Here is a 23,791-nt window from a genome sequence, read left to right as displayed (position 1 = left end):
GAAAATAGCAAATCTTCTATGTAGCAAAATAGCAGTTCTGTGTGTTAACAAAACTCCTTTCCTTGGCAAATGATCAGACTCTAATTAATCAATAGTTTCAATTATTTTCATGTAGCCAAAGACCGAAAACATTGGTCCAATAAACAAGGTTCAAAACAAACTACACTCTGCAAATAAAGGAATGAAACCAAATTCAAGGTATAGTATAGTTTTAAAAGTATTTCATTTTTTTTTTTTAGTTTTATAATTTACAGTAATATTCTTAATTATTAAGGTCTTTCTGTTAGATACTCAGAAACTAGAAGGCTAAATAGTCTTCTGGAGTGTTTAACAGAGTGTCATACATTTTTGTGTATATTGAAATATAAAATGGTTTGGCATGCTCTAAATAGGATTATATTATAATTCACATTCTGTTGTTTTTGGTAAGAAAGAATTCAAGACTATCCTTAGTATTATAAGCATAAAAATGGACCCAAGAGACTCTCTAGGCTAGGAGGCTTTCTAGAAAAGGAAGACTGATTGTATTGCACTGACCAGCTTCTTATTCTCAATAAGTTACTAAATTTATATTACTATTACCCAAACTGGTAATTGCATTATATTTATAATTGTATAATAACAAAGATTGAAAAATCTTTGTTAATTCTTTTAATTATTTAAATAACTTCTTTAATAAAAGGAAGAAAAAAAGAATAAAGGGATAAGGAAAATATAGATTGAAGAGGAGAAAGAAGAACATATGCTGCATACATATGTGCATATGTATATAACTGGGAAGGGTTATCTTGTTTTTAGACTTCAAATTTGCTTTTTAAAGAAAGATTGTTTTCCAAACAGAATTCTGAAGCCTTTGCTTATGTTTTAAATATAAGTTAGGCTTTCAGAATCATAAACTTATTGATGGGTTAGGCTTAGCGCATTCCTCAGTACCTTTAGGATTGAGTTTTATTTCACATTTCTTCCCCTACTTCATTAAAAAAAAAATCAAATCCAACTTTTTGGTCAACTTTGATCCTGCTTAGAATGTTTTTTTTTTTTTCTTTTTTTTTTTTTTTTTGAGACAGAGTTTTGCTCTGTCACCCTGCCTGGAGTGCAGTGGCATCATCATAGCTCAATGCAACCTCAAACTCCTGGGCTGAAGCAATCCTCCTTCCTCAGCCCCCCAAGTAGCTGGGACTACAGGCATGCGGCACCATGTCTGGCTAATTTTTTCTGGTTTCGGTGGAGATAGGGTCTCCCCCATGCTCAGGCTGGTTAGAATGTATTTCTTTAAGTGGAAAAAAAATGTTGAGTTTGATTGAGCTAATAAATATTCACTATATAATTCTTTCCCAGAGATATTATCCTTTGCTGTTTGTAGAATTATTGTCAGTTTGTACAGTTCTTCTCCAGAGGCATGTAAAATTAAAAGCTACAGGATGGATTTGACCTAGAAGGCCAAACAGTACTCTTAGTTTTGGTATCACTTATTTGGAGGCCAGGTGTAGACTACCTGGCTTCATAAAGCCTGTGGTTGTGTGTTTCATAAAGACTGGAAGTCTATTAAGGCTCCTGTAATCCTTGAAAATGTCAATTGTAGATTTCATCATAAATTTAAAATTTATAATAGTCTCTTGTAATATAGTTCTTGAAAGCATCAAGTGTAGATTCCATCATAAATCTAAACTTATAATAATTTTGATCTGCTTTTGTTATTTGGGCAAAAGCCATATCTCCTTTCTGTCTTTGTATTTTGTTTATATTTATATATACATATATACATACACATATATTTAATCATTTTTTAGTGTTAAATCAAAATACTCTGATGTAGAAACTGCTAATGATGTTGCCATTCCAGAGGAGTTCTCAGACTTTTCTCTTGCAAAAACAATAAGCAAAATTGAAGGGCAACTGGAGGAAGAAGGCTTACCTGAATATATAGATGATGATATTTTCTCTGGAATTAGTAATGACATTGGAACAGGTCGGTTTTCTGTTGCTTGTTATTTTTATCTTTACATCATAATTACTTAGAAAAAGAGACCTTGAAACTATTTCTTGCATTTAAAAAAATATATTGTGATGTCTTGAGTTTATTTCAGAATAATCTAGTAAGATATGGTGGTGGGAGGAATGAGTGGGATTATGGATGAAATGAAATTGGCCACGAGTCAGTAATTATTAAAGGTGAATGGTGGGTAAGTGGGAGGTTCATTGAACTAGTCTCTCTACTTTTGTATATGTTTTATATTTTCCATTACAAAAAGTAAAAATAAACACTATATCATACTGGTTTCATTGAATATGTTTCAACTAAAATTAAAATGCTCCACAAGTTATTATTAAAACACTAAAATAGAAAACATTTCTATGAATTCCTTTCATTTACTATTAATATACTTTATTGCATGTTAGATCAACATATGTAAAAGGATAAATGAATTATTGATGTAGCATCAGGTAAAATGGTCAAATGAGTTTTTTCTAATGAATATAATTTTCCTTCTTAACTCATTCTCTCCATATCACTAGAAAAATAATACTACTAAATTTAGATCATCTGTTAGTTACCAATAATGCCTCTAAAATTGTTGAATTTATGAGGCGCCATCTATGCTGTTGAAACAAAAATACAATTGAGTATATATGAACTAATTAATGCTGAACTATAATACTATGGTTGTGACTACAGGCAAGCCACTTAGCTCCTCTGTAATGGCAGCAGCTTCATTTGCAAATTTAGCAATTTGCATGAGATAATCAACATTTATCTTAATTCTCTGATTCTGTGAAAAATCTTAACAGTTTATATGTGTAATGATTATTGTGCTGCATACTAGTCATAAGTGGGGAGCAATTTATATAATACATTTGTTACCTTCAAGCTTTCTGAGTCTAGTTGTGGGGGGGGAAGGTAAGTGGAGCAGGAAGTTACATTTACATGTCTTTCAAGATGCTTTCAAGGATGTGATGGCCAGATGTTGGCTGTTCCTCAGTAAACTCACCCATGGCCCTGTTATAATGTTCCTGTTCCCAGATACAGGGAACCAGGACAAACAAACTTTACCTTAAATGCTCCTTTTTTTCTTACTGCTAAATCACATCTCTGTCACTTTGCTACCTTGTCTTCCATTTTTAATATCTTCAGCTTAAGTATCTCCCCTTTTGGAAGAATTGTCTCTTCTTGCAGATGATTGCTTGGAATAGTTGGGTTATGTGCGAGAGAAACAGATCAAGAAGTAGTTTGGGAGCATAGACCGCTTTGTATGATTAAAGCTGGGGTAGGGTGGGGAGAGGAGGTTAGTGCTGTGGGCCTCTGGACATGAGAGCACTCAGCTCTTTGAGTGAGAGCTGAGGTAGAATTACTGAGGTTAAAGTTGGGGAGAGAAAGAAATGGTGAAAGTTGTGGTCTCCCGTTCTTTCTTCCTTTTTTCCCTCAGAGACCAATTACTTCCAACCTCGCACTTTTTAATTTGCCATTTCCCTTCTATCCTCTGCTTACCTGGAGTTACGTGAGAGGCTGGAAGAAGAGTTGAGGCTGGAGAGATCTAGGTAGGGTTAGAGCCAACCACATAGTTCATCAGTTTCATGTAACACTGGGGCACTTCAAAGAAAAGCAGGAAGTTTGTATGGAGATATTTTGTACTCTGCTTATCACGTGTGCATGGCTTAGTGGGATCTAATGACTTTTCAGCACAATTCAGAGTGTTTCTTCAAGATAACCTCCATAGGGCAAGCCTTGTTTTATAATATTCCTACTATGGAACATACTAGAGACTTTATATTTTTGAATGAATGAATGATTAGTAAGTTCTATATTCAGTTTTCACTTTATTTACTTTATGGGCCTATGAACATCGAAGATTTACTGCTGATGTTACTGAATAAAGAATTTTTGCTAGCAATAAAGTACCAAAGGTAGATTTTAATGAGGTTTTGTGGGAGAAAGCTTCAATAGTAAGATATTAGTATATTTCTTTGCTTCTAAGACACATATACTACATTTTAACTTCTCAGAAATTGGGATACATGTTATAGTCAGTTGTATTTTATAATCACAACGGCTGTCCTTGAAGTTGAGCTGTGCTGGAGAGGATTTGTGTTTGTTTCTGCCAAACACTTGGGGACATTACTAATCTGAGACCACTTTAAATTCTCTGTTTGATGTATTTTGGACCACCTTTGTGAGTATGCATTCAGTCTGCAAACTTACATGAGTACTGGCTTGTGGTTCAGAGTCTCAGGTGAGGGTCCTCCCCTTCTTTCTTTACTTAGTTCCAGTGTTGAGATGTGAATAGTTCCTGACTGTTCCTTTCTGTTTATTTCTCATTTATCTTTACGTTAGGAGTATTTAGTGTCTTTAGTGTCCCCTATCAGGGATCTCCTATTGACTTCCCATCCTGAGTGCTTATTTTCTTCATAAAATAATAGTCTGTCTTACAATGATGACTTCTTAGATTCAGCAAAAGACAGTAATATAATTATTTAAATCCACAGAAGCGCAGATCAGATTTCTGAAAGCCAAACTCCGTGTTATGCAGGAGGAGTTGGATAATGTTGTTTGTGAATGCAATAAAAAGGTAAGGTTTTTAAAAGAAATTAAGCATTTCAAAAGAAATGCTCTAATATTCAAAGACATTTTAGGAACAATTTCAAATACATTTTTTTGGATAGTTTTATTTAGATATAATTCATAGTTTTGAATTAATTTTTGAATTAAAAAATTATATATGCTGAACTTTATTCTGAAATGTTGAATTTTCACAGAGCTAAAGAATTGTAAATACTTGTTACAATTAGAATTCTGTATATTAGACTTACAAGTAAAGCTATTAAATGCACATAAATCTTAATCTGACTTACATTTTTGAAGATGAAAAGGTAATGTAATTTGTTTTTCTTCATGGAATGTATATAACTATCTAATCAAAGAACATATGAAGCTTTCTGTTTTCTGCTTTGTTTTGATATCAAATCTTGTATATTTTTTCACATAATCTATAATTTTATAACTATAGGAAGATGAGATTCAGGATTTAAAGTCTCAAGTAAAAAATTTTGAAGAAGATTGTTTGAGACAGCAGCGAACAATTAATATGCAACAGTCTCAAATAGAAAAGTATAAAACTCTTTTTGAAGAAGCAAACAAAAAATGTGACGGATTACAGCAACAGTTATCTTCAGTAGAAAGGGTAATTATTTTGTTATTTTTCCTAATTCAATGCTGAAGATAAGCTAAAGTTATTAAAATAACATATTTGTGTAGATGACACTTTTGGTTCAGCTGTTTAGTATTTATTAAAAGCTCTTCCCCCTATGTAGAAGAATATTTTTTAAACAGCTTTATTGAGATATAATTCACCCTTTTAAAGTGTACAATTCAGTGGCTTTTAGTAAATTCAGAGTTTTGCAATTATCACTATAACCAATTTAAGAATATTTTCATAACTGTAAAGGACACTTCATACGCTTTAACCACTATACCCTGATCCTCTTCCCCGAATCTCTTCTAGCCCTAGGCAACCACTAATCTATTGACTGAATAAATTTGTCTATTCTGAAAGTTTCATATGTATGGAATTATACAATATGTGGTGTTTTGTGATTGATTTAATTAACATAAGGGTTTCAAGGTTCATTCATGTTGCAGCACCTGTCAGTATTTCATTTCTTTTTATTGGTAAGTAATAGGCTATTATATGGACATGACATTTAATTTATCTGCTTACAAGTTGGTAGACATTTGGGTTGTTTCCATTGTTTGGCTGTTTTCAATAATGCTGCTGTGAACGTTCATGTACAAGTTTTTGTGTGGACATATGTTTTTATTTCTCTTGGTTATATACCTTGGAATGGAGTTGCTGGGTCATACGGTAACTCTGTGTTTAATGTTTTAAGGAACTGCTAACTGTTTTCCAAACCAGCTGCACCATTTTACATTCCTACCAGCAGTGTGTGAGGCTTCCAGTTTCTCCACATCCTCACCAATACTTGCTAAATTATCTTTTTGATTCTTACTGGTGTGAAGTGGTTACCTCATTGTGGTTTTGATTTCCATTTCCCTAATAACTAATGATATTGAGCATCTCTTCATGTGCTTATTGGCATTTGTATATCTTCTTTGGAGAAATGTCTGTTCATATCCTTTGATTATTTTTTAAAATTGGATTTTGAAAAAATTAAGTAAAAGAGTTCTTTATGTATTCTAGATGGAAGTCCCTTGGCAGATATACAAGGGCTGTCCGGAAAGTATCCAGCCATGGATACGATGTATACATTAATACAATGGCTGGATACTTTGCAGACAGGCCTTGTATGATTTGAAAATATTTCTCCCATTCAGTGGTTTGTCTTTCACTTTCTTTATGGTACTCTTTGAGGTATAAAGGTTTTAAATTTTGATGAAGTCCAATTTATTTAATTTTTCTTTGGTTGTATATGCTTTTGATATCATATCTAAGGGAAGAATATATTTTATTTTTTTAAATTGACAAATATTGTACATATTCATGGAGTACATAGTGATGTTTTGAATACTTATAATGTATGATGATCAGATCAGGGCCATTAGCATATCTGTCTTCTCAAACTTTTACCATGTTCTTTGTGTTGGGAACATTCTGTATCCTTCTAGCTGTTTGAAACTACAGGGTGTCTCAAAAATCTCTCTACAAAGAAAACTTTTGTAATGAATATTTTGTAAATAAAGGTATATTTAGCTATAATTTCCCATTTTCCCTATATATGGTGATTTTTGGGACACCCTGTATATAACATATAATCATTAACTATAGTCATCCTACAGTGGGATAGAACACTAGAATTTATTCCTCCTATGTAGCTGTAATTTTGTAACCTTTAACAAATCTCTCCCTATCCCCCCTTCCCCCTACCCTTCCCAGCTTCTTGTATTCTGTCCTACATTTTACTTCTATGAGAGCAACATTTTTCACTTTCCACATATGACTGAGAACATGTGGTGTTTAACTTTCTGTTCCTGCCTTATTTAACTTGACATATGACCTCCAGTTCCATCCATATTGCTGCGAATGACAGGATTTCATTCTTTTTTATGGCTGACTAGTATTCCATGATATGTGTGTGTGTGTGTGTGTGTGTGTGTTTATGTGTATGTATATATTATATACATCACATTTTCTTTATTCATCTGTTATTGGACACCTAGGTTCATTTCCTATCTTGGCTATTGTGAAGAGTGCTGCAGTAAACATGGGGTGCAGATGTCAGTCTGATATAATGGTTTCCTTTCCTTTGGATAAATTCCCAGTAGTGGGATTGCAGGACCATATTTGTAGTTTTTTGAGGGGCCTCCACACTGTTCTCCATAGTGGCTGTGCTAGTTTGCATTCCTACCAACAATGCATGTGAGTTTCCTTTTCTCTGCATCCTCATCAGCATTTTTTATTTTTTGTTATTTTGATAAGGGCTATGCTAACTTGGGTGAGGTGATATCTCATTGTGGTTTTGATTTACATTTCCCTGATGATTAGTGATAAGCATTTTTTTCATATATTTGTTGACCATTTGTATGTCTTCTTTTGAGAAATGTCTGTTCAGATCATTTGCCCATTTTTTAATTGGATTGTTTTTTCTGTTGAGATATTTCAGTTCCTTGTATATTCTGGGTACTAATCCCCTATCGGATGAGTAGTTTATAAGTATTTTATCTCATTCTGTAGGTTGTCTTTTCACTCTGTTAATTGTCACTGTTGCCGCGCAGAAGCTTTTTAGTTGGATATATTCCTATTTGTTTATTTTTGCTTTTGTTCCCTGTGTTTTGAGGTCTTATTCATAAAACCTTTTCCCAGACAAATGTCCTGAAGCATTTCCTCAATGTTTTCTTCTAGTAGTTTTATCATTCTTAAATCATTAGATTTAAGACTTTAACCCATTTTTGTTTGATTTGTGTGTATGATGAGATATAGAGTTCTAGTTTCATACTTCTGCATGTGGTTATGCAGTTTTCCCAGTGCCATTTATTGAAGAGACTGTCCTTTCCCCCATATATGTTCTTGGCACCTTTGTCAAAAATGAGTTGACTGTAAAGTGCATGGATTTATTTCCAGGTTATCTACTCAGTTCCATTGGTCTGTGTGTCTGTTTTTTGCCAGTACCATGCTGTTTTGATTACTACAGACTTAAAGTATATTTGAGGTCTGGTAGTGTGATAACTCCAGCTTTGTTCTTTTTGCTCAGGATTGCTTTGGCTATCGGGGTCATTTGTGGTTTCATTCAAATTTTAGTATTTTTTTCTATTTCTGTGAAGATGTCATTAGTATTTTGATAGGGATTGCTTTGAATCTGTAGATTCCTTTGGGTTGTATTGTCATTTTAACAATATTAATTCTTCAATCCATGAGCATGAGATGTCTTTTCATTTGTTTGTATCCTCTTCAGTTTCTTTCATTAGTGTCATCTTGTTTTCCTTGTAGAGGTCTTTTATCTCCTTGGTTAAATTTACTCCTAGGTATTTTATTTTTTGTAGATATTGTAAATGGGATTTCCTTCTCATTTTCTTTTTCAAGTAGTTTGTTGTTTCTTTATAGAAATGCTGATTTTATATATTAATTTTATATCCTGTAACTTTACTGAATTCATTAATCAGTTCTAAGAGGCTTTTTTGTAGAATCTTTAGGTTTTTCTGTATATGAGATCATGTTGTCTGCAAACAGGGACACTATGACTTCCTCCTTTCCAATTTGGATGCCCTTTGTTTCTTGCTCTTGCCTAATTGCTCTGGCTAGGATTCCCAGTATTATGTTGAATGACAGTGGTGAGAGTGGGTACTCTTCTCTTGTCTCAGTTTGTAGAGAAAAAGTTTTCAGCTTTTCCTCCTTCAGTAAGATGTTAGCTGTGGGTTTGGCATATATGGCCTTTATTATGTTGAGGAACTTTCCTTCTGTACCTAATTTATTAGGAATTTTTTTTTTTTCATAAAGCGATGTTGATGTTTATCAAAAGCTTTTTCTGCATCTATTGAGATGATCATATGTTTTTTTTTGTCCTTCATTCTATTGATGTGATATATGACATTTATTGATTTGCATATGTTGAACCATCCTTGCTTCCCTGGGATAAATTCCACTTGATCATGGTGCATTATCTTTTTGATGTGTTATTGGATTTGGTTGGCTAGTATTTTATTTAGGATTTTTACATCTATGTTCATCAGAGATACTGGCCTGTAGTTGTCTTTGTCTGATTTTAGTATCATAGTTATGTGGCCTTATAGAATGAGTTAGGAAGAATCCCTCTACTTAAATTTTTTTGAAATAGTTTGAGAAGAATTGGTATTAATTATTCTGTAAAAGTTTGGTAGAATTTAGAGGTAAAGCCTTCTGGTCCTGGACTTTATTGGGAGATTTTTTATTACTTACTCAGTTTCCTTACTTGTTATTGGTTTGCTCAGGTCTTCTATTTCTTCTTGGTTCAATCTTGGTCGATTGTATGTGTCCAGGAATTTAGCCACTTCCTCTAGGTTTTTAAATTTGTTGCCAATTAGTTGTTCCTAGTAGTCTCTAATGATCCTTTGTATTTCTAGGGTATCTACTGTGACATCTTCTTTTTTCATTTCCAATTTTATTTATTTGGGTCTTCTTTCTCTTTTTCTTAGTCTAGCTAATGGTTTTGTCAATTTTGTTTATCTTTTCAAAAAAATCCACTTTTTGTTTTCATCATTTGTATTGTTTTTTAGTCTCAATTTCATATATTTCTGCTCTGATCTTTTTTTATTTCTTTTTTTTCCTATTAATTTTGGGTTTGGTTTATTTTTACTCTTCTAGTTTCTTGAGGTATATCATTAGGTTCTTTATTTGAAATCTTTCCAGTTTTCTAAATATAGGCATTTACTGCTATAAACTTGCCTTAATGCTGCTTTTTCTGTGTCCCTTGGATATTGGTGTGTTCTGTTTCTATTTTCATTTGCTTTAAGAAATTTTAAAATTTCATTGTTAATTTCCTTCTTCACCCATTGTTCATTCAGGAGCATGCTGTTTAATTTCCATGTGTTTGTATAATTTTGAATGTTTGTCTTATTGTTGGTGTCTAGTTTTATTCCATTGTGGTTAGATAAGATACTTGTTATGATTTTGATTTTTAAAAATTTTTTGAGACTTGTTTTGTCTCCCAACATATGGTCAATCCTGGAGAATGTTCTGTGTGCTGATGAAAAGAATGTGTATTCTGCAGCTGTTGGGTGTAATGTTCTATACATATCTGTTAGGTCCATTTTATCTATAGTGCAGTTTAATTCCAATGTTTCTTTGTTGATTTTCTGTCTAGATGATCTGTCCACTGCTGAGACTGGGATGTTGGAGTCCCCAACTCTTATTGTATTGGAAGTCTAGCTCCCCCTTTAGGTCTATTAATATTTACTTTATACATGTGGGTGTTCCAGTGTTGGGTGCATATATATTTAGAAGTGTTATATCCTCTTGCTGGATTGATCCCTTTATCATTACTTAATGTCCTTCTTTGTCACTTTTTATAGTTTTTGATGTAAAGTTTGTTTTATCTGATAAAAGTACAACTACCCCCTCACTTTTGGATTCCATTTGTGTGGAATATTTTTTTCCATCTGTGTATGTCTTTTTAGGTGAGGTGAGTTTCTTGTGGGCAGCATGTAGTTGGGTCTTGTATTATTTATCCATTCAGCCAGTTTATATCTTTTAAATGGGGAAGTTAATCTATTTACATCCAAAGTTATTGATAAGTGAGGACTTACCTGTCATTGTATTGATTGTTTTCTGGTTGTTTTATATATCCTTTGTTCCTTCCTCTCTTACTGTTTATTTTAAACCACAACCATTGAGTGGTTTTCTGAAGTGATAAGGTTTCATTCCTTTCTCTTTCTACTTTGTGTATTGGCTCTACCAGTGAGTTTTATAGTTTTGCATGTTTTCATGGTGGTAGTTATTAATATCATCTTTTCACTTCCAGATTTCAGACTCCCTTGAGCATTTCTAAGGCTGATCCAGTGGTGATGAATTCTTTCAGTGTTTGCTAGTTTGAGAAAGACTTCATTTCTCCTTCATTTCTGAAGGGCATAATCTTGACTGTTAGTTTTTTCTTCCAGTACTTTGAATATATCTTTCCATTCTTTCCTGGCCTGTAAGGTTTCTACTGAGAAATCCACTGTTAATCTAATGGGAATTCCCTCATGTGACTTGATACTTTTTTCTTGGTGCTTTTATAATTCTTTCTTTGTCTTTGACTTTTGACAATTTGACTGTGTTGTGTCTTGAGGGGAGGACTTCATTGAGTTGAATCTATTTGGGATTCTTTGGGCTTTCTGGACCTGGATGTCCATTTCTCTCCTGAGATTTGGGGAGTTTTCTGCTATGATTTCATTAAATATGTTTTCCTCACCTTTTCCCTTCTATTCTCCTTCTGGAACACCTATAATATGAATACTTGTTTTCTTAATGATATCCCATAAATCCTATAGGCTTCCTTCATCCATTTTTATTCTTTTTTGTTGTTGTTCTGCCTGTGTTATTTCAAGAGACTTGTCTTCAAATTGAAAAATTCTTTCTTCTGCTTTGTCTCATCTATTGCTGAAGCTCTCAATTGTATTTTTTATTTCATTCATTGAATTCTTTAGCTCTAGGATTTCTGTTTGGTTATTTTTTTAGAATATCTGTCTCTCAAATTTCTCATTCAAATTCTGAATTGTTTTCCTGATTTCTTTGAATTATCTATCTGTATTTTGTTGTATCTCACTGAGTTTCCTTAAGATCATTATTTTGAATTCTTTTTCTAGCATTTAATATATTTTCTTATGATTGGGGTATGGTACTGGAGAATTATTGTTTTCCTTTGAAGGTGACATGTTTCCTTGCTTTTCATGGTTGATGTGTCCCTACATTGATTTCTGTGCATCTGGTGGAAAGTTCACCTCCTTTAGTTTTATGGAATAAGTTTCATAGGGAAAGATTTATTTGTATAAATGGGTCTTAGTTTGTTGGTTCGGTTGGGTGCACTGGACTTGGTTCTAGTTGGATACAGTAGTGTAGTTGCTGTTTAGTTTCTTCTGCTATAATCCACACCACTGGTATTTATGAGTTTCTCAGTGGCCTAGGCTGAGTTTGCCAAGATGGGCTTGCCAGGATGTTTCTTAGGTTGGGGTGTGTTTGTTCACATGGTGGGTCAGCCAACTTGGGATCTGGCTTGCTGGGGCTGGGACCGTAGGTTTGTTACTTTGGCCAGGAGCATTGGCATGTGGTTGATCAGCTGGCCTTGGGTCATGCCCACCAGGGGTGGCCTGTTGGTCTGTTTCTCAGGCCTGGTATACAGGTACACTGCTGCTCAGCTGGCCTAGAGATGTGCTTGCTGGAGGTGACCCCCAGGCCAGTCTCTCAGGCCCAGGACACAGCTGCATGGCTGCTTGGTTGGCTTGAGGGCATGATTGCTGGGGGTGGCCCACAGGGCTGTTTTTTAAACCTAGGATGTGGCTACACAGCTACTCAGTGACCAGGGGATGTGTCTGCTGGGCGTGGCCCCATAGGGCTGCTTCTCAGGCGTGGGATGCTGCGGCACAGATGCTTAGTGAGCCTGGGGGCATGTCTGCAAGGGGCAGCCTGCAGGGCTGCTTTTCAGGCCTGGGACATATGTGCAAGGCTGCTTGGCTGGTTTGGGGCTTTGCCTGCCAGTGTTGGCCTATAGGGCTGCTTCTCACGCTTGGGATACAGGTGCACAGCTGCTCAGCTGGCCTTACCACAGTCCTTTCTTGGGCCCCGGACACAGGTGTATGGCTGCTTGGCTGGCCTGGGACATCCTGTGAAGTTGTTTCTTATTCCTGAGGCACCGGAGCACAGCTGCTTGGCTGGCGTGGGGGAGTCTCTGCCAGAGGCAACCCATGGAGCTGTTTCTTAAGCTCTGTTGTGGGCACAGGGCTGTTGCTCAGAGGCTTGAGGGCCTCTCCTGCTCAGGGGAGGGCATACAGAAGTTTGGCTGGCCCAAGGGCAGGTTCACCTTGGGCAAGACTGCCACACTGTCACTCTCGCTGAAAGTGAAGGTGAGGGGAATTGGTTTCCCTGCTGTGCAGAACCAGCATCACAGCTGATCCTAGGCCCAGGCTCTTGCTGCTGGGGTTGTGATGTTCAGCCACCGGTATAGGCTTGGTGGAATGAAGATGGAGCCCCAGTGTTGGAGAGGTGCACTGGCTACTGGCTCCCAGAGGAGGGTACACTCCAGAAGTGGCTCTGACCTCAATGGTCAGATGGTGCAATGGTGCAGCAGCTTGGCTCACAGGTGGTTAGTACAAGGTGAGGCGTGTACACCTTATGCTCCTATCCGGGGTAATGCAGCTGTGTGAATTCTCAGCAGCTCTCTGAATTGAAAGACTGTGGGATTCTCCTGTTGTAAGGACTGTAGGTGTTTGCAGTGGCAGTGGGGCCTGGTGGGGATCTTCTACTTACCTTTTCCCTGCAATAGGACTTCCCTCTTGACTCCAGGCAGATGCCATCTGTATGGGGGAGATAGGGCTGCAAAGGTGGGGTGCCCCCATGTTGCCCTCCTGGACTTCCAGTGACCACAGGTGCATCTCCACTCCCTCACTGCATTCCAGCACTCTCCCTTTAACACTCCACTCAAATCTTAGCTGTGTATTCATTGCCTTGCTCCTTTCTTGTTGGGGGGATGAAGGCCAGGCATCTCTATTCAGCCATTTTGCTGACATCACCTGGGAGAATATATTTTAAATAAACTATCCTAGTTTTAAAAATTTTATATTAATGTACCATTGTGATAATAAAAATAAAAGATACTATACAGGATTACTTTGTAAAGTTTAGTGATAACAAGAATTATGTAATATAGCATACACTGGGATTTTAAGTAGTAGGAAAATATGCTTCCTTCATTGCACATCATATTTCTCTTTAGCGTGTTCATATAAAAGAGCCTACTTTTCACAGGGCATGGTGGCTCATGCCTGTAATCCCAGTGACTCAGGAAGCTGAGTTGGGAGGATCACTTGAGCCCAGGCTGCAGTGAGCTATGATCGTACCACTGCACTCCAGCCTGGGACACAGAATAAGACACCATCTCTTTACCAAAAAAAAAGACTTTAAAACATTTTGGTCTTGTATAATTAGCATTATCTTGTAATAATTTTAATATCAGATTTATCACTTTATATACAGTAAATTCACCCTTTTGGTATATAGTTCTATGAGTTTTGACAAATTTATGCAGTCATGTAACCATCACCATAATCAAGATATACAACAGTTCCATCATCCCCCAAAATTTTCTGTGAATTTAGTCAAGTTCTCCCCCTAATCCCAGCCCCAAGCAACCACTGATCTCTTTTTGGTGCTTATATTATATTTTGGCCTTTTTCAGAATGTCAAATAAATAGGATTACACAAGAGATAGCCTTTTGAGTCTAGGTTTTAAAGCACTTGAGATTTGTCCATGTTGTAGTCCATTACTTTTTATTGCTGAGTAATGTAAACATTGAATGGATGTACTATGGTTTGTTTACCTACTCATCTAAAAATAAAAATTATTGTATCTAATAATCTAAGCTTGTGTTGTCCAATATGGTACCCACTCACCACATGTGGCTAGTGTAAATTGTGATGTACTATAAGTATAAAATAAACATCAGATTTTGAAGACTTAGTGCAAAACAGAATGAAGAATATAAAATATCTCAAAATATATCTTAATTTTTTATATTGGTTACATGTTGAAACAATCTTTTGGATATATCAGGTTAAGTGAAATGTTATTAAAATTAATTTTACTTGCTTTTTAATGTTCTCAAAGTGGATACTAGAAATTTTAAAATTACATATGTACTTTGTATTCTATTTCTATTGGTCTAAGAGATACAGATGACTGGACTAAAGAAAAAAAGCTTTAGTATCTGGAGAAATAACTGTGTTTTAATTTGTCATGACTTTACCATTGTCATTATGCACCCAGGAGCTGGTTATATCACTGTTCTGGTCTCACATAAAACAATCCAGCAATCTTGGATTGTTTTCTTTTCTTGGCCATCATATCCAGTCCTGTATATTTTTTCTTCCAAATGCTTTTCATTCATCTCTTCTTTTCAGTTGCCATTACTACCACTTGGTTCAAGCTATTATCTTATTTCTGAATCCTTCTAACTGATCCTTCTGTGTCCATGCTCTTATCCATTGTATCCTGTACTCTGTTAATAAATTAATGTTCCCAAAGGGCTACATTGATTATACCTTTCCCTTTATATGGGGAGGAATTTTTGAGTGCTATGTGCCAAGCAAAACACATTTTGTAGAAAGGGAAACTGAGTTCGAATGGTTAAGCATATTATCCAAGGTAATATAAATAATGGCAGAGCAGGATTTGTCTGACTCCAAATTCTGTTCTTTCCACAAATCGTGTAGACTCTTTCCTCAGTCCTCCAAAATTAAATGAACATAAACACATAGCTGTTCCAAAATCTCATTGCTGTTTATTGTTAAATATTTGAAAACTTATAGTTCATAGTCAATGTACTAAGCAGTTATGATATATTGTATCTCTGAATGTTTTTATAAACACTTTCATCGGCTCTGAACCTCCCAGCTTGGGTCCCTATACACCCAGCTAGATAGGAATAATAATTCTCATGGATTATGTAGAACATAAGATTGACTCTTTCTCTGCTAATTACATTCATTTTATATCTCTCTAGAAACAAATCTCAATGTACAGTTCACAGAAATGCCAAACAGAGCTTGAGTTTGATGGATCAAACCTGCAAGCCAACTGTTTCTAAAATTATTACGTATATTAACTTATTTAAGCTGCTGATGCTAACAGATGGAGTCCTTTCTAAAACATAAAAACAAAACATTTTATTTCAGCATTGTATTTTGTTTTTCTGTTAATGATCTCTTTAAAAATCAACTTTTTTGAGGAATAACTTAAATACAATAAAATATACTTGTTTTAAGCGTACAGTTCAGTGATTTTTGAAAAAGTAATATACCCTCATAACTACCACCACGATATCAAGATAAAGACAATTTCTGTTACCCCCACAAAATTTCCTTTGTACCCCTTCCCCATAAATCTCCAGCCTCTAAACATGGCCCCAGGCAACCACTGATCTGCATTCTTTCACTACGGATTAGTTTTTCCTGTTCTATAATAAAATTTCAAACAGATGGAATCATAGATATGTACTTTTGTATGTCTGGCTATTTTTGTTCAGCATAATGTTTTTTGAGATTCATCAATGTTGTTAAATGTTTTGTAGTTCACTTCCTTGTATTGCTGAGTAGTTTTTACATGTATACCACATTCTATCTGTTTACTAGTTGATGTGGCATTCAATTTTTTTTTTTCAGTTTTGGACTATTAGAAATAAAGCCACTGTGAATTTCCATATACAGGTATATTGTGTAGACACATGTTTTTGTGTATACTAAATACCTAGGAGTAGAAGTTTTGCATCTTATGGAAAGTATATACTTTTTATGAAACTGCCGAACTGTTCCAAAGTGATTGTTAACATTTTACATTCCCATTAGCAATATATGAGAGTTCTGGTTACTCTGTATCCTCATCAAGACTTGGTATTATCAGTCTTTTAATTTTAGCCATTCTAAAGGGGAAGAAGTAGTATCTCATTGTGGTATAATTTGTATTTCCTTTATAACTATTGATGTTGAACATCTTTTCATATGCCTATTGACCGTTCATATATCCTCTGTTGTTGATGTGTCTGTTAAAACCTTTTGCCCACTGAAACAATTGGGTGGTTGTAAAAGTTCTTTGTTTCCTTGTTTCCCTCATGTTTCCTTATATAATTTCTTTGTTAGAAGAATATGTGTTGTGAATAGTTTCTCCCAATCTGACTTTATTTTCCTAACAGTGTGTTTTAAAAGGCAGAAGTTTTAAATATTGATGGAATTCCAATAAATTATTTTCTGGTAGTTTGTGCTTTTTTCATTTTATCCAAGAGATCTTTGTCCACTCCAAGATCATGAGGATTTTCTCCTTATTTCTTCTAGAAGTTTTATAGTATGTGTGTATATCTCAATATCATATATAAATTGACCTATGATCTAATTTCAGGTTGATTTTGTGTGTGACATAAGGGTAAGTAAGGGTCAAGGTTCATTTTTTTCATACAAATAATAAATAGTATTTGTTGAAAATACTGTTCATTCCCCATTTAGTTACCATGGCATCTGTGTAGAAAATAAATAGATTATATATGTGTGAGTCTATTTCTGAACTCGATTCTGTTACATTGATCTATATGTTTGATATAATTCATGGGTAAAACCATGTGGACTGGAGCTTTCTTTTTGGAATGATTTTAATTACCAGTTCAATTTATTTAGTGACTGTATGTTTATTCTGTTTTTCTATTCCTTTTTGAGTCAGCTTTGGTCATTTCTTTTTTTTTTTTTTTTTTTTTTGAGACAGAGTCTCACTCTGTTGCCCAGGCTAGAGTGAGTGCCGTGGCGTCAGCCTAGCTCACAGCAACCTCAAACTCCTGAGCTCAAGTGATCCTCCTGTCTCAGCCTCCCGAGTAGCTGGGACTACAGGCATGCGCCACCATGCCCGGCTAATTTTTTCTATATATATTTTTAGCTGTCCATATAATTTCTTTCTATTTTTAGTAGAGATGGGGTCTCGCTCTTGCTCAGGCTGGTCTCGAACTCCTGAGCTCAAACGATCCGCCCACCTCGGCCTCCCAGAGTGCTAGGATTACAGGCGTGAGCCACCGCGCCCGGCCAGGTCATTTCTGTTTTTCAAGAAATTTGTGCACTTCATTTAAGTGGTTGTCCATAATATTCCTTTATGATATTTATAATGCCTGTATGATCTATAATGATGACCCCTCTGTAATTCCTAATGCTGATGATTGTCTCTTTTTTGGTTAATCAATCCTACATTAAATTATTTGCAAATCTCAAGTGTAATGCATTTTCTACTCCTACTTTCTGAGAAGTCAATTCACTTACCTACTTTCAGAGGTAAGTATTAAACAGTTGGATCTTCTTTGCTTAATTTTCTAACACCCCTTCCAACGTCCCCAGTCTTAGCTCTTGACTCTGCTCCCTGTCCCATGGAGAAAACATAATCAAAAGATAACCTCATCATCCTGTCACTAAATCGTCAAACGTCTCTGCCCCTATACCCACATATGCCACATTACCTCTTCATTACAATGGATTACTACCTCTGCTGTCCAAAGCTGATCCCTTCACTTATGCACTGGATCTCATACACTCTCTCTTCCTCAAAGACTTTGCACCTGCAGTTATCCTATCTTTCTCTAACAAAATCAAATTTAGTCTATCAGATTATTCTCATTTGTACACAGACATGCCACGGAATCTCCTATATATATATATATTAAACTCTTTAGATCTCATATTAGTCTCCAGCCCTATATCCTCGCTCCCTTTTATAGTGAAGCTTCTCAAAATAGTTGACTGTACTCAATGTCTCTATTTCTCATTTGTCATTCTTTCCTGAAACTACTCCAGTTAGGCTTCCATCTCTACTGTGCTATGAAATCATTCTTAACAAGGTCACCAGTAATCTACATTGTAATTCTTGTGGTTAGTTATTATTCCTCATATTAATTTGTATCACAGCAATATTTGACATAATTGATTACTTCCTCCTTGAGACATTATTCATTTGGCTTCGGGAGTACCACACTCATGATTTTCTTCCTAAGTTTCCTGGCCTTACATGTTCAAGCACCCAAGGCTCAATCCCTGGCTCTCTTCTCTGTCTACATCCAGTGTTTATGTGATCTCATTCATTCGAAGGCTTTATATACCAACTATATGTTCATCGCCCTCATGATTTTATTTCTTGCTCTTACCTCTTCCTTTATGTCCACTTGTATTAAATTTCACATGCCCTAAAGGAAGCTCTTGCTTCTTTGACCTCAGCAAACCTGCTTCTCCTCCTCCTCCTCTCAGTAAAAGACATCATCCAGTTGTTTAGTACAAAATTCAAGAGTCATCTTAATCATTCTCTTTCCCTACATTTACATCCAGCCTTTCAATAAGACCTGTCAATTCTGTCTTCAAAATACATAGAATTAACCACTTCTAAAAACATTCATTACTTCTGCCCAAGCCACTCTCTTTCACTTGTACTCTTCCAAAAACCTCCTAGATTGGTAATACCACAGTAGCCTGAGGAATGTTTATAAAACTTAGATCACCAAATACGCACACACACACAAACACACACCCCCTACTTAGAACCCTCCAGAGACTTCCCATGTCACTCAGAATAAGATCCAAATTTGTAAGTATTGCTTACAAGGTCCCCTGGAGCTCGCCCTGCCCATTTGTCCTATCTCAAGACCTAACACTGTGCCTATGTCACTCAGCTAAAACCACACTGACCTTCTAGGTGATTTTTGAATATGTTCAGTTGATTTCTGCTTCAGGGTCTTTGTCTTCATTGTTCCTACTATCTGGAATTCTTTCCCCTAGATCTTCACATGAATCACTCCCTGGCTTCCTTTGGAAGCCTTCCCCTGACTACTTTATTTTAACTGTGCCCTTCCCTCATTGCTCTGTCCCTTCACCCTTCTTTATTTTTCTTGATAGCCCTTATCTCTGCCAGATATTACATATGTGTATATGTGTATGCATGTGTTTATTATATGTCTCTTCCTCTAGAATGGCAGCTTCATTAGAGGAGGAACTTTGGTTAATTTCCATGTACCCATCACGTAGAATGGTACCTGGCACATAGTAAGTGATCAATAAATGTGTTGAATAAATGAATGAACTCTATTAGATATAGATCTATTACTTCCAATTTCAGATATGGAAACAGAGTCTATCACAGCTGGCAGGTTTTCTGACTCCAAGTCTATTCTTTTTCTACCATAGTCACTTGTTTCTGGAACCATATCTGATCATTTATTTATCCTCATCTGAATTACTATGGCATCTTGTGTTTCTCTTACAGCATTTACTAAATTTTGTCTTGTGCTGTGGCTGATACATGCCTCTCTCTTTTCTTGCCCTCCCCTAGTGCCCTTATGAGTGCTTTAATAATTATGAGAGAATGGTAAATTATGTCCTCTTGAAGCTTATAGTATTTGAGTATTAATGTCAAATTTGATTTTCTTTACACTATCTAGCTTCTTTTAAAATTAGCATAAAATTCAGGGCTTGAGATTTTTCTTAAAATTTTTATCTAGCAGCTTGTAAACTGCTTAAATTTTTTTGGTAACAATAGATTTATTTTATTGACTTTATTTTCAGGATGTAAGCTTCTCTCATAACGATATTGGTATCTTGTCTGCACTTTGTAAAAGGTACTTGAGTATGATTGGAAACAGCAATGTTTTCAAGTTTTTGATAAGGTTTTCCCTTTCCTTAGTGGATTTATTTACATATAAAAACTTTATTTCCTACTCTACTCTTCTCCTGGCTATCTTTTTTTTTTTTTTTCCCATACCTCCCAAGAAGGGGGCTGTATGGATTCAGGGATGGAGGACATTGAATGATGACGGATGGCCTTCATTTTTCTGTGAAGTAGGTACAAAGTCACCAGCAGGCCAAGAGAAGGGTAAAGATTCATTTCCACATTTTAATGAGAGGAGGCTGAAATAAGGCAGCAAGAACTATGGACTTTGCAGCTAATGAGAATCTTTGCCTTTTCTATGTGAGCAATGAGATAAATCAGGCTAGCTCTTCATGTAGCTACCACCCACAAAGCTGTGAAGAAGGCTGTGATAGCAGATGGTATCCATACACAGTTTGATTTGTTTAGAAACCTACATAAAGAGCAGCATGTGTTTTGTTTTGTTTTCCCCTTAATTACTCAGAGCCAGAGAGACCAGTTTTCAAATAAAACAGTGATATAGCCAGGGACAAATTATAAAAGAATAATACAGACGACTATATTTTTAACTGTACCATTTCAACTTTACAATATTTATTGAGTACCTGCTTTGTTTAAGGCTCTGGACTAGGCATTACATTGTAGGGGATACAAACAAGAATGGGTTAAGTATTACAAAGTGAGTTTAGTTTAACAAGCATGTCATTAGTGCCTTTTATATGCCACTGAAGTGCTGAGAGTACAGAAATTAAGACTGCACCAATCTTCAAGGAGCTTACACCATAGTGGGGAAAGTAAAGTTAATGGATAGTTTCAGTACCATACGGCAGGTACTATGATAAATGTGTGTCTGGTGCTATAGAAGCTCTGAAGAAAAGGGTACTTAATACAACCTGGGATTAAGTGAGGATTAGAGAGGAAAACTTCTTGGAGGAGGTAAAGCCCTAGGGTACAACCTTAGCTGAGTCTTAAAAGATGAGTAGGTGTAAGGTAGATAAAAATGAGGAGTTGGGAAGGATCAGGGTAGGAGGAAGAACATGAGCAAAGACTCAGCAGCAAGGAACACCATGGTTGTTTGGGAAAGATCAAGTACTACTGATGTTACTGAAAATAACATCTGTGAAAGGAGGTGAGGCTGGTTAACAGGTCCCAGATTATAGTGGGGTCTGGAGTTTATCCTATATGTTCATGTTTCTTCAGATGTTGGCTTGTCGACTCTCTGCAACAGAGTATCCTAGAATATTCACAGAAATATAGGTCTACACCCACCCCAGGATGTGAAAAATAATCCATAATGTTATTTCTGCTCAGAATTGGATTTTCCTATAAGGCTATACAGCATGCTCTGTATTTAATGAGTATTTTCTTTTAAATGATATACTTTGTCAGGTCTACACAAAAACAGTATTTATAAGAGAGTTTGTGTCTTACATTAGTCTTTGGGGAGATTCCCAAAAGAATAACTATGGTTATAAAGAGTTGCTTATAAAATAAATACAGAGGACAAGTATACTGTGTCTTGGGTCCAAACAAAAATTTGAAAGCCCCGTTCATGACATTTTTTTAAAGGATATATTATATTTTTCTAATACCGTTTGGAGCAAGAATTTCTTGAGACCTCTATCACTTAGTGCTCAGCCTCTAGCTGTGTGTGTGTGTGTGTGTGTGTGTGTACGCTTGTGTGTGAGAGAGAAAGACAGAGAAATTATATATAAAATTTGGAAGACAGCCATAAATAATGGATATGGAAAATGTTGCAAAATAATAAAAGGGGGATATATTTATACATGTTCCATATCTTTTTTTTACTGTACAGGAATTGGAAAATAAAAGAAGACTACAAAAACAGGCTGCAAGCAGTCAAAGTGCCACAGAGGTTCGCTTGAATAGAGCTCTAGAGGAAGCAGACAAGTATAAATTGGAGTTAAGTAAATTAAGGCAAGATAACAAGGTATGGAAAAACTGAATAGCTTTAGTAGTGATTACCTTTGGTATCCTCCTATTTTATGAAAATGTCAAAAATAATAGTTTTAAAATTATAATTCTTGATGTTATAATGAAGATTTCTTTTCAGAAGAAATATATTAATATGTACATTTTCAACATGTTAGGATTATATGCTGTTGCCATAATTGGTTGAGAGCACAACTCTTTGGAAGCTTCATTTATTTCTTTATCTATCAGATTTTATTGGGTAACCATATTATATGCCAGACATTTTTCTAAGCTCTGAGAAATAAGCAGTGGAATAAAAAGTGTCTTCTGTATCTCAAGTCTTTTATATTCTCTGAACCTCAAATTTCTAATATATAAAGCAAGGGGCTATTTTATAGGGCAGTGGTTCTCAAACTTGAGTATGTATCAGGATTACCTAGAGGGCTTGTTAAAACACAGATTAGCTGGTCCCACCCCCAGAGTTTCTGATTCAGTAGGTCTGAGCTGAGGCCGGAGAATTTGCGGTTTTAACAAGTTCCCAGGTGATTCTGGTGCTACTAGTTCTGCAGCCACATTTCCATAACCACTGTTACAGAATTACTGTGATGATCTCCATTGTATCTCCAGTGTCTAGCTAATGCTTGGCATAGAAGTAGCATTCACTTCCTTAACTATCTGTTGAATAAATGAAGCCTCAAATACTGATGTGTGTGAAAGCTCTTTGTACATTCTGTAAATATTGCCTCTTAGTTTTTGGTTCTGTATTGACCTGAGAAGGCAATAAATGATACTCCCTTAGGACAGTATTTAATAATTTAACATTGACTTGGGTATGAAATTAGGAACCACCTTCATTACATACACAGATAATACATTTTGGATTAAGTTAGTAACAATAGAAATAGAACAAAACTGACCTTGATAAAAGTCTCCTCCAACATATTTACCAGAGGCAAAAGTGTAACATAGTTGACTACAGAGTTTTAAAGCGTCATCTGTGAGATAGTTTATGCTATATGCTCAGGTTACTTTCATGTTCAAGGGCCATGAATGATTACACTACTGGAATTTACTAATAGAAGTTATTAAATGAACAAGTTAGTCATCTTTACAGACTTACCAATAATTAGCATGTTATTGGAGTAGTATTTCCAATTTGGTGCATTTTAAAGGGATTTTAGGAAAAAAAAAGGAAGAGTAACCATCTATGTATCAGGATTTCCTGATTCTCGTTGTAGATTGGACCTCCATATTTAGCATGTATATTAGGAAAGTAGTAAGAAAAATTGGTTTCCATGACAAGAGATGACTGTCCTTATTCTAGACAGCCATTTTGAAAATTCAAGTAATGAGGACTTGCTATGTGAACAGCTCTGTGTAAAACCACACCACCATAAAAACAACTTAGATGTGTTCAAATACTTCTGACCATAGGTCTGCATTATGGGTGATTGATTTAAACATAGTGGGATAACATTTTGTAGTATATATTGCTTACTATTTACTATAAAGTAGACATTTGAGATCA

The 23,791-nt window shown here is 35.5% G+C and overlaps 1 protein-coding gene across 3 annotated transcripts in view; it reads left to right on the top strand.

Annotated features, from left to right (window-relative positions):
* Window positions 1-23,791, top strand: part of TEX9 (testis expressed 9) — a 161,824-nt gene that overhangs the window by 108,199 nt on the left and 29,834 nt on the right. For all 3 annotated transcript variants that reach the window (XM_069459525.1, XM_069459533.1, XM_069459542.1), the window contains 5 exons: window positions 116-198; window positions 1,791-1,969; window positions 4,483-4,565; window positions 5,004-5,177; window positions 22,145-22,279. In XM_069459525.1, coding sequence (XP_069315626.1) covers window positions 116-198; window positions 1,791-1,969; window positions 4,483-4,565; window positions 5,004-5,177; window positions 22,145-22,279 — 654 coding nt within the window. The remainder of the gene's footprint in view (window positions 1-115; window positions 199-1,790; window positions 1,970-4,482; window positions 4,566-5,003; window positions 5,178-22,144; window positions 22,280-23,791) is intronic.

This window comes from Eulemur rufifrons, chromosome 2 (assembly GCF_041146395.1).
Source record: "Eulemur rufifrons isolate Redbay chromosome 2, OSU_ERuf_1, whole genome shotgun sequence".
In the NCBI taxonomy this organism is placed as follows: domain Eukaryota; kingdom Metazoa; phylum Chordata; class Mammalia; order Primates; family Lemuridae; genus Eulemur; species Eulemur rufifrons.
This window is presented reverse-complemented; position numbering and strand designations above follow the sequence as displayed.